This window comes from Eulemur rufifrons, chromosome 15, assembly GCF_041146395.1.
Source record: "Eulemur rufifrons isolate Redbay chromosome 15, OSU_ERuf_1, whole genome shotgun sequence".
NCBI classification, from domain to species: Eukaryota; Metazoa; Chordata; class Mammalia; order Primates; family Lemuridae; genus Eulemur; species Eulemur rufifrons.
The window spans coordinates 44,893,221-44,905,541 of NC_090997.1; the positions used below are offsets into that span (position 1 = coordinate 44,893,221).

The following is a 12,321-nucleotide window of genomic DNA, read 5'->3' on the forward strand; positions in this document are numbered from 1 at the left end:
AAAATACAGAGGTCATTTTTCACAGATCTAGGACAAATAGTTCTACGCTTCGTATGGAACCAGAAATGGCCTCGAATAGCCAAAGCAACCTTAAGCAATAAGAACAAATTGGGAAGCGTCACCTTACCAGACTTCAAGCCCTACCGCTACAGTAACCAAAACAGTATTGTACTGGCACAAGAACAGAGACATAGACCAATGGATCAGAACACAGAACCCAGACATAAAACCATCCTCATATTACCATCTGATCTTTGACAAAGCAGACAAAACATACACTGGGAAAAAGAATCCCTACTCAATAAATGGTGCTGGGAAAATCGGATAGCCACATGTAAAAGACTGAAACAGGATCCTAAGCTCTCACCCACCACTAGTGAAAATTAATTAACAATGGATAGCACACTTAAACCTAAGGCATGAAACTATAAGAATTATAGAAACAGAGGTTGGAAAAACTCTTATAGGTATCAGCCTAGGAAAAGAATTTATGAAAAAGAACCCAAAGACAATCACAGCAACAACAAAAATAAATAAATGGGACCTAACTAAATCAAAAAGCTTCTGCACAGCCAAGGAAACAATCAACAGAGCATGCTATATATCTGATAAAGGGCTAATAACCAGAATCTACAATGAACTCAAGGAAATCAACAAGAAAACATCAAACAACCCCATTAAAAAGTGGGCTAAAGACATGAACAGAAGCTTTTCAAAAGAAGATAGACTAATGGCCAATAAACATATGAAAAAATGCACAATGTCTCTAATTATCAGGGAAATGAAAATCAAAACTACAATGGATATCTAACTCCATTGAGAATGGCTTTTATCCAAAAGTCCCAAAACAACAGATGTTGGAGTGGATGTGGCAAAATCAACTTATACACTGTTGACGGTACTGTAAACTAGTACAAACCTCTGCAGAAAGTAGTATGGAGACACCTCAAAGAACTAAAAGTAGAACTACCATTTGATTCAGCAATCCCACTGGGCATTTACCCAAAGGAAAAAAAGACATTAAAAAGACACTTGCATTCAAATGTTTATAGCAGCACAGTTCACAATAGCAAAGATGTGGAAACAACCCAAATGTCCATCAATACATGAGTGGATTAATAAAATGTGGTATATGTATACTATGGAGTACTACTCAGCCATAAAAAAATGGTAAACTTTTGTTGAATGTGAACCTTTGTAACAACCTGGATGGAACTGAAGACCATTCTTTGAAGTGAAGTATCGCAAGAATGGAAAGACAAATACCACATGTACTCACTATTAAACTGGAACTAATCAATCAATTTCATATGCACATATGGTAGTAAAACTCAGCGGAAACCAAGCAGGTGGAGGATGGGGCTACAGGTAAATACACACCTAATGGATACAATGCACACATCTTGGTGATTGGCACCCTTATAATTTTGATTCAACTGGCACAAAAACAATTGATGGAACTAAAATGTTTGTGCCCCCACAATACTATGAAATTAAAAAAAAAAAAAGAGAAAATGTAGTATATATACACCATGGAATACTACTCAGCCATAAAACAGGATGAAATAATGTCTTTTGCAGCAACTTGGATGGAACTGGAGGCCATTATCCTGAGTGAAGTAATGCAGGAATGGAAAACCAAATAGTGCATGTGGGAACTAAGCAGGGGCATATAAGGTGGTACAATAGACATTGGAAACTCAGAAGTGGGGAGGGTGGGAGGAGGAGGAGAGAAGAAAACCTACCTATTGGGTGCAATGTACACTATTCAGGTGATAGGTACACTAAAAACCCAGACATCACCTCTATATGATTCATCCATGTAACCGAAAACCACATGTACCCCAAATTTACTAAATAAAACAAAAAAACCCAAAAATAAAACAAACAAAAAGGTTTCCAATGTTGCCCAACAAAAGTCCTAAGTCTATGTACAACAGGGCCAGATGTTATGGGAGAAGAATGACTATAGGTACAAAGAAAAACCAGTAGCAAAGCATACACACCATAATGGAAATGCAGTAGAAAAATGGCTGTGGGCGTTAAATATTTTCATCACATAAATGCTAAAGCTATCATATAATAGCATTTCTAAGCCAGCTGAGAAACTAAAACTGGGGGATACTTATCATAGTGCAATTTAGAGGGAGGTAGGCTACAAAATCTGCTACTGGGTGGCCTAAGCCAAACTCAAAACAAATATGCAAAAGGTTGAAACTGTCAACACTGAATTGTGAACTGTGTCTCTACTATAGTAACTGGGAGAATGAAAGAAAGGAAAATGCTATGTACGTAATTACAACCAATGGAAATGAACAGTTCACAAAAGCATTTTGTAGTGCATGGGAGGGGACGGAGGGGCAGTGCATGGAGCACCTGGGAGCTATGTGCCTTTGCTGGAATCCTGGGTCTGGCCCTTGCTTCTTCATTAGTAAACTGCATTGATACAGTAAGTTAGATTCTGAGAAATAGTAATTAATAAAATAGTTAGTACTTTTCTGGACTAACAAGAGCTTTTATAGTTCATAACTTGAATATAATTAGAGAAAGGGACAAAAGAGAACTACAAGATCTAATTCATTCAAACATTTACTTCAAGGCATGTGGTGTTCAGAGCCAGGGATAAAAGATCAGGAAGGCATGGTTCTTCCTCTCAAAGAGCTCACAAGTAACTATAATTTGACAAGGAGAAAAAATAGGTGTTTAACCAAAGCTTTGAGAAACAGATTTTCACAAATAATAAAGGGTAAATGCAGATTATCTTCAAGTTTTACTTCCCATAAGACAGTGCCAACATTATTTATCAATACACCAAACACCGAGCTTAGAATCACTATCCCTGATTTCCCGGTCACCTACTCTGGTTATCAGAAGTGATGATGGGAATACTCCTATGCTATCTGTGACACTGCAGGGCATGCAGGGGCATCTTTCAATTAGTTAATAAACTCAGTTGTTTGACTTTCAGATTTTCTTTTAGGAACAGAATAATATCATTTATTAATATTTCCTTAAACCTCCAAAAAAAAAAAAAAGGAAAAAATCGTTGAAAGTAATCCACAGTGAGAAATGTAATTTTAAAATAAAAATTGGGGCCGGGTGCGGTGGCTCACGCCTGTAATGCTAGCACTCTAGGAGGCCTGAGGCGGGTGGATCGTTTGAGCTCAGGAGTTCGAGACCAGTCTGAGCAAGAGTGAGACCCCGTCTCTACTAAAAATAGAAAGAAATTATATGGACAACTAAAAATATATATAGAAAAAATTAGCTGGGCATGGTGGTGCACTACTGTTGTCCCAGCTACTCGGGAGGCTGAGGCAGTAGGATTGCTTGAGCCCAGGAGTTTGAGGTTGCTGTGAACTAGGCTGATGCCAGGGCACTCTAGCCTGGGCAACCGAGTGAAATTCTGTCTCAAAAATAAATAAATAAATAAATAAAAATTAAAAAAAAAAAATTGGGTCTGTAAAAATTAGTAATAAAGATACAATAAGCTGGAGGATGTCATTTTAGGTTCCACATGTTCTCTGTCCTGCAAGAGGAAGAGAGCAAGTGAACGCTCTAATGGGCTTCTGCATTCTATTATAAACAATGAGGTGAGTCTATAAATGTGGTTCCCCTGTGAAGCTGTTAAGTAAAAGAGCACTAATGAAATCACACCTTTATTCCTGGACTTTTTAGTTATTCATAGGAGTATTCCCTTGCCCTTGTTCCTTCCTTACGTGTACCCATCAATTAATGACCTAAACATAGAAATTGATCTTCCACTATTTTTCTGAGTTTCAAAAGGCAGACATTGTATTAAACTCCACAGAAGAAAACATACACTTCAAAGAAAGAAAACACCATATGCTTAAGTTTCTATGGAGTTTGAGAACAAATTTTATGAAAATATTTAAAATATTATAGAAAACAAAGGTTTATTATTTGTGGGATTTAAATAAAAACGTTTGAGGTGGGGCAGGAGAAAGATGAGACGAATAACTCCTGTATGTCAAGCTGTATTCTAAATCAATAACACAAGGTCTCTAAGTAGGTAATTGTATTTTCTGCACCATGGGGTATCTCTGTGGGCCTGGATCTGATAAAGGTTTGCTAAGCTTGTGGTAAAAAATACTATTATTCAAAATGTAAAAAAAAAAATACAGTAAAAATTCCAGGCACTAAGGGGACATGCTGTATTTATAGATAACCATAAAGAGTTATTAATTTTTAAACTCTTACCTATCAATAAAACTCTTAATGGGAAAGACAGAAGAAATCTTTTGGTTAACATAATAAATCAAATGTAGGCATTTAAAGCACAGTACGGGCATGGACTCAGGAGGAAATGACAAAACCTTTAAAGGTCTTTAAGAACTGGAATGTGTTATTGTTCACTTTAACTACAAAGCCAGCTACAGGCAAAAAAAAAAAAAATCATGTAACAAAGGAAAATGATGAAGTGCTCTTGTGGCTTTAGCTGGAGACGTAAAGCATTATTTTGGCAAGTGCTCTTCCTCATACACAGGCAGAACCTCTTTAGTCTGATCACCTGGTATGTCACCAACATGTCTGACATTGTATCTGTGTTTCCTTTGTGAGGCCCAGAAATAACAGAGATAGCAACTGGGACAATGAAAAAGAAACACATCCCTGGAGATTACTTGGGCAGGAAGAGCTTTATTAATGAACTTCAGGAAGGACTGAAGATGGAGAAGCAATATATCCAAAGGACTAAATCAAATAAAATAGATAGGCATTCACATCGGGTAAAAGCCAAGAAAATGAGCTGAAAGATGTAAATGAAAAAAGCACACACAAACTCAGAGAAATACATGTGCTTCCCCCCCACATCAGAAAAAGAGCAAAAAAGTATATACTCATATTTTTCAAGTCTAAATGCTTTATAGTTATTACAATGAAAAATGCTATAGCACATATTAACTGACAGAAAACTAAGAAATTTCTCTCTCCGTTGACTCTGTTACCCCACGTGTTTATTCTAAGAAGATTCTATACCTGGAGAAATGCTACCTCAAGTCAACTAAAATAGTAATAAAAAAAAAATACTCGAATTTGGAAATGAAAGAACACCAAACTAAAAGCAACATTTTCAATGAAGGTTTGGTTCCTTGTTTTAAGGAACATGTTTTTAAACCTCTGGGAGGTTTAAACTGCATAGTATTCCCCCAAAACAAAGTGTTTTGTAATATTGTCTCTTGCCAACTTACTTCAAAAAGATGCTGTAAAGGATTGGACTGTAGTTTTTCTTCATAGCCAAACAGCTGGAAGCCAGTTCCCAGAAGACCTAATATGATAATCCGTAAATGAAAAATTATAAAATGGAACAGTAAAAGAACAGTCATTGCAGGGAACAGGTATAGTTCTGTAAAGAGATCAACCTCTCATAATTATGGATCCTGAGAACTACTGCAAAACACACAATTTTGCCCTTGTACCACATAAACTGACACAAGTCAAATTCAATATATTGAATTATAAATTTCAATATATTGAAATTAAGTTTACAGAAACTAATGGGTTATAAGCTCATCAAAGGCAGGGCCTAGTGATAATTTGTCTCTGTACTAATAGTGTCTGACACCTGCCCTGCAGACATTAATAAAGTAAACATTTATTAAGCAGCTAGTCTGAGAAAGGACATTGTGATGCTAGGCACTTGACACTCAAAATTAGTGGGAAAAAAAACCAATAGGAAGTGATTTTAAACTTTCTTTTAAAACTTGTAGGTGTTAAAATAAAACAAAGGTAATAATAGGCTTGGTGTTATAATAATAGTACTTAAGGAAATAGCTGAAGGAAAACAAACTCAAAACATCCCTGATTACTTCTCCTATTCAAGGTAACCAAGCAACAAAATTTTTTAACTTGGTCATGTATACTTTTTCAGTCTTCGATGATATGCTCAGAATTCAGGGGTAATGTTAATTTTGAACCTTCTTTTTTTTAGACACTAATTAAAATTTGTAAACTAGAAATGAAAATTCCTAGCATGGACTGTGAATATGTATACTTTGCTAAATGGTGATCATATTTCAGTTTGAAAGGCTATGTGCAGCCTGGGCCAAGAGAAATAATAAGTAGTTTTATTATTTTAAAAATCAACCCATTTCTACAACTATATCAATTACCAAGCCTCAGATCTAAAGGGCCTTGCTGATGTTCATTTTACTATACAAGGCTTAGCAGAAAGTGGAATGCTACTAAACATGGGGATATATAATACTTTGGAACACAGGAATAAGAAGATCACCTATAGGTCTACGCACTTTCAAGCAAGAACAAATGTGATCATGATTCAGGGTCTTGAGAGCAGAGCGTGGAAAGATACCCAGAGTGTTCCAAAAAACAAAATGGGAAAAGGCCAATTCCATTTAACATTCGTTCTAATACAGTCTCAAAAACTACTTCTGTGCGTAGGAACTGTCTGCCAACTTTCAAACGGGGAAGAGCTGAAAGTAAAATTACAATTCTTCAACAATGATGGTTGTAACAGAAATGTTGACAAGTCATTAACCATAGTAAGTTCTTTAGAGAAAAACCACTATAATAAAATCCTGCAGCTAATGTTTAATGAATACCATAACCATAAATTTGCTAATGCTTGTGAAATGTCTAAATAATAAAAAGCGGCTGCCATCTATTTAGTCTATTGAGCCTAGGGCCTAAACGTCTGACTACCAGCTGCTGCGAACTACAGGTGAATTCTTAAAATGCAGGGCATGTTTTCTGATTCCTCCACAGTGAATAGTGAGGGCACTGTTAGCAGGTTCAAAGTCTACCCTTTTTAGGGTCTGAAAAAGATTTTTACTAACTAAGAGGATAATATTCATAAGAGAAGGTGACAATAAATCTCCTATGGAAAGAAATCCTTCAGATAAACAGGCCTTTCTTTTGGAAACTATAATTTCATTTCACTGGACATGAAATATAGTATTAATGGCATCAGTGAATTTTATAATTGGCAATGCACATTGCATACTTTATAGAAGATTGATAATATTACCTAGCCTTTCTTTTGGATTAGCATTGTAAAACACTTCCCAGGACAGATTCATTCATCATTCTGAGTGCCAAGCATTGTAGATACAAAAATAATTAAGACACAGTCCACGCCTTCAAGAAACATATCATCTAGCAAGGGAAAGCAGCACATAAATAATACAGTAAGACAGAAGCCTACGTGAGTAGAGCTGGGTATCAGGAACTGCGCGATGTGAGAAGGTGGGCAAGGGTACGTCTGTGCTTTGGAGAATGAAGTGACAATAGAGCTGGATCTTAAAATAAACATGGTGGTCGCAGAGATTTTTTTAAAGTTTGTATTTCACATGCTACCAGTCCTTCACTACTGTAACAATTTCATTTATCTTGCCCTCCCACACCTTGATTACTGGCTTATATGAGTTAGGAATGGTTCTGAGTAAACTCATGATATTAGAGATAATTTGCGGCACTCAACCCTTTAGGCCTCACTCCTCTCTCCCCCTTTTGGATCCCCCCACCCCCGGCCCCCCACTGTATAGTTAAAAAAAGAAGCCAAAGTATCTCCTTTTGTTTTTCCATTGAGCCATCGGCCCATGGTATGATAATAGATCCCACTTCATGTAGGATAGTCCAGGGAGGCTGTATCTCACTAGATTTAAAAATGGTAGGGCTGTGGTTAAGAAGGGCATATATAGACTTCTTCCCCGTATACTCAGTTCTACATGTAACTGGTAAAAGTAAGTTACTTTTCTTTAGGAAAACCACAAAAGCCTCTATTCCTCTGTGTGTGTGTGTATCAGTTCTTGCTCTGAATGTGTGAAGTTTCCTTCTCCAAAACTTGTGTGGTAAGAATTACGCAAATAAGAGGTTTTACACAAAAAAGCCATTAGGAAAAAACAAAAGGTAGGACATACTACTTTATCCAATGGGATTCTGCCTATATTCTGTCCAGGTGATCAGGTGGCATATGAAAAAAATGAAACTTTACAATGAAATGAACAATAAAATCTCAAACATACTTACCAAACTGCATGCCCCAATCTCCAAGGTAATTTATTCTTGTTACTTGATGTCCTAAAGCTTCTTTGAGATTTGCTATAAAGTTTCCTAGAAATTAATAAAATATATAGTTTCTCATTTTTGTTATCCATTTTGGCATAAGAACCATGTGTTTCTCTATTATCAAAGCATAGCACAGAAAGTTTTTTTGCAAAACTTACCAACTGTCTTTTTTACTAAAACATTTATTATTCTGTTTTCATCTACATTATGACAAGGGAGTAAAGAATTACTTTAACGGCAGTTCTTCCAAAGAATCTCACAATTTTCATCACCATTATTAACGGGAGTTGGGAACACATGTTAGAGTAACTGCTATTCTAGTCAATTCCAAGGACAGAAAATAAAGAAACCTCAGTAACAATAAATATATAATTTGTGTCCTAAAAACCTAAGCCACACTGTTGCGTGTTTGTTTTTTCAAAATAGCTCGCTCTATCTCCTTTCAATCACCAAAGTCCAGCCTCTGCATGCCTTTCCCCTTTCTAAGGCCTTCCCTTTCCGGTACTACTGATGCTGGCTGGTTTCATATTCAACATCTATTCCACTCTTCTTCAAGTGTGCCCTTGTACTCTAACAAAGAGGCTGGAAACCTAAAAAATCACATTTCCCAGAGCTTCTTGTAGTTAGGATTCCAGAATCAACTAGGTTTAGGCAATCAGATATACTTTGTAAGATGTGAAAGGGGAGTTGCTTTTATTTTTTATGATAAGCACAGTTGTGTAGGATTTGTTTTTTTGTGGCACCACTAATAGAGGTCCTAGTGTTCTGTGATGACCTCCAAAGAAATTGAAGGACAGGTTACGGGGCTGCCTCTTTGCCTGTATGGATTCTAGAAGGCATGGCAGGCGTGGTGGCAGTTTCCAGATTGTAGCAGTAGCGGCATGGTTCTAGAGCAGTGGAAGTAACTGCCAGTGGCAGGAGCTCCCTTGGTGACTAAGTTCTATGGTACAGTTTTCGGAGTCACTGATGTCAGCTTAATCCAAAGCTTCTTCAGCTCTCCCAACAACTCTGCAAACCACTCAGTGTCCTGTAATAAATCCCTTCTTGTTTTTTACTAAAACTGGATTTAGTTTTCTGCAAATAAACCCTCACCCACCAATACACATACCTGATTTAAATTACCATGCTATCTTCTTTTCCAGCTTTGTTACTTCCAGACTTTCCCATCTATAAAGTCCCAGCAACAGGAATCACCTTCTTCAGTTGGTACTCAGACCATACAGTCCTATTTTTTCTTAGTATCTCGTTATCTCACGAATCCAATTAAATGTCTGAACCTAGGCTTTTGGAATTGGACTGCCTAATTTCAAATCCTGGCCACAATACTTACTAGCCATGTGATTTTTGGGAAGGTTACTTCTGGTATCTGAATTTCTTCATCCATAAACCAAAGTTAACAGTACTTACCAAACAGGACTGTTGTGAAATTAAAAGAGGTAATACATGAAAACACGTAACACAGTAAGTAAGTGCTCAAATATATCTCTTCCCGGTCCAAATATTTCCTTTACCTGTCAAAACAACTTTATCATATCCTACCTATCATAACTCACTTCTATACTTTTGACTTACTCATGTAGCTTTTTTAATGCAGTGTATTTCTTCTACTGTTTTTAAAGTCCTGTTATTTTCTCTTAAAATGCTCAAGAACTTTGTAATAAAGAGAGTTAACCCCATTTCAGTAACAATCTATGCCACAAGTACTAATTTCTCAGTTCTTAAAAGTATTCAAAGATGGATTAAAAGTCTTCCAATGTAGAAATTTGTCTTTTGCATACTTAAGAGAAAGTCATTAGATTGAGATAAACTCTGAAGTCCCTTCCAGTTCTAATATCATTTTAATTTCAGTTTTTCAATTGGGCTGCTGCATGTCACATTTTACATAAATGAAAATCATAAGTATATTATACATTGAAGCATTATAGCTATGAAGTACTATATAGTAATCTCTTTATTAAAATAGACTTGTTTTAATTTCCAGTCTTCAACATTCCAGTTAGTGCTCACATGACTGAGACTGAGTTTCTTTTTTAAAACAAAATAAACTATATCAACAAAAAAAATTTGGAGGGTTACTATCATCCCCACATATTTGTTTTTTTTTTTCATCTTTCAGTTCTCCATATGCATATATATTTTAGAGATTTAAAATCATAACACACATACCAGTTTCTGAGTTAATCTTTTGGTTTTAAAATCAATTTCATTTTTCTACTTCTAAACGAACGTTTCTCATTTCATCTAATATTTAATTAGCATTAGGCTCAACCAATTTAAACTGTTTTTTTGTCCTTTTGTTACTTAAGCATTAAAACCATTAAACTTTATTACTACAGACTTTCCCAAAGGCTTTTTTAGCATTTTCTGTAAAACTAAACACTTACCTATGATGGTAGAACGCAAATGTCCAACATGAAATTTTTTGGCAACATTAGGTGAACTGTAAAAAAATTACAAAAGTTACTTCTTTATTCTAAAAACAAGAGTTCTAAGAATGAATGAGGCTTGACATAACTGGGGACTTGGGCCCTTTGGCAATTTAGGGCAAAGATAAGTTAAAAATTAGAAATTTAGAGCAAAGATAAATCAGAACTCAGGAAAGTAACATCTTACTGAAACTGATCCTCTGACTCATGAAGCAGTACTATACATGCAAGTGGCACACTTAGGAAGCAGATATATTTAAGGATTGAGAAAAAGAGGAAGACATTCAGAGATATCATTTTGACAAAAAAAAAAATTATTGGGAAATTCAGTATGCTACGTTAGTTCTCAAACCCTTTATCCTCTTAAAAATTGAGAACTCCAAAGAAATTTTTTTCATATGGGTAATACCTTCAAATATTTACTTTATCAGAAATTAAAACTGAAAAATGTAAAAATATTTATGCATAAACCTCCCAGAACAAACAGAAATCTGATTCACCACTCCAAATTCTCCATCACCACATTTATTATTCCTGTGTGTGCTCAAGAAGTTATAATCAATCATTTAACTACAGTGACAGGCACAGTTTTACACACTTCACACGCATGAACTCATTTAATATTTATAAGAGCAGTGAGGTAAGGTACCCTCATCTCTTATTTTACAGATGAGGGAAGTAAGACAACAATGAAGAGAGATGACGGAAGCACATGGGGCAGTATCTTGATGACTTGAGTCTGAGTGATCAGCATATGGCGATGAATTATACTGTTCTCTTTCTGTGTTGTATATGTTTGAAAAGTCCATAAGTTTTTCAATATTAAAAAAGATAAATTAACTTTTAAATAGCTAATGAGTGGTAAAATTGAAACTTAAATTTTGGTCTGTCTCTACAGCCTTGTTATATATACCCTTTTAAAGAGTATTACAATTTTAAAACTTGATCCTATGGATATGTGCACACAATTATGAAATTATGGAACTACACAGATGTTCCTTTAATTATTATTTAGAAAGAAAGTAAATGTCCTTTTACAGGCTTAATAAAGAATCTTCCATTTCTAGCCAAAAGAGAATAACGAGGATTGGATTTCCCTTTCTACCTCTAAACAATCAGAAAACCAGAAAAGATATATGAAGCTAGACAACAGGCAGTGAAGGACTATAATCTGAGAGAATGAGAGCAAACAAGGGCAGTCCTACCACTGCACCATGTTACTGCCTCACTAGTAAATTTGTATGATGTGGCTAAAGCAGAAAAATCTATAATGTGATGTTTATATTAGAAAGGAAAAAGGATCAAATCAATAATCTAAGCCTCTCCTTTAAGAAACCAGAAAAAGGGAACAAACCTAAATCCAAAGAAAGCAGAATAAAAGGAAATAATATAGATTAAAGCAAGAATCAATTAAAAAAAAAACAACACAGAAAAACAGTTCTACACCATAATTGTGGTGGTTACACAACCTGCACCCCTTTGCCAAAACTCAAATTATATGTTTAAATACGGTGAATCGTATCATATTATGTGTAATTATATCTCAATAAAGCTAATTTAAGTGGGGGGGTGGACAAAAGAATCTCCAGACAACAGAATACTATGGAACAATAAAAGCCAGCCCTGGATATATTGATATTAAAGGAACATAAGATACATTGTTTAAAAAAAAAAAAAAAAAAGTAAGGAGTAGAACAATGTAAAAGGTATGCGGTCTATTTACAAATGCATAGACTATATCTAGGAGGGTAAACAAGACACTGATGGTGGATGTCCACAGGAGAGAACTGAGAAAGTAGGATGGGGAAGAGATTTCCTTTTCACTGAATACACCTTTGTAAGCTTTGAATTT

At 35.5% G+C, this 12,321-nt stretch overlaps 1 protein-coding gene across 1 annotated transcript in view; it reads right to left on the reverse strand.

The window, feature by feature from the left end:
* Positions 1-12,321, reverse strand: part of RARS2 (arginyl-tRNA synthetase 2, mitochondrial) — a 67,641-nt gene that overhangs the window by 23,387 nt on the left and 31,933 nt on the right. Inside the window, exons 7-9 of the mRNA XM_069487993.1 lie at positions 10,428-10,483; positions 8,005-8,088; positions 5,208-5,284 (exon numbers count right to left, since the gene is read on the reverse strand). Of these exons, the coding sequence (XP_069344094.1) occupies positions 5,208-5,284; positions 8,005-8,088; positions 10,428-10,483 (217 nt within the window). The remainder of the gene's footprint in view (positions 1-5,207; positions 5,285-8,004; positions 8,089-10,427; positions 10,484-12,321) is intronic.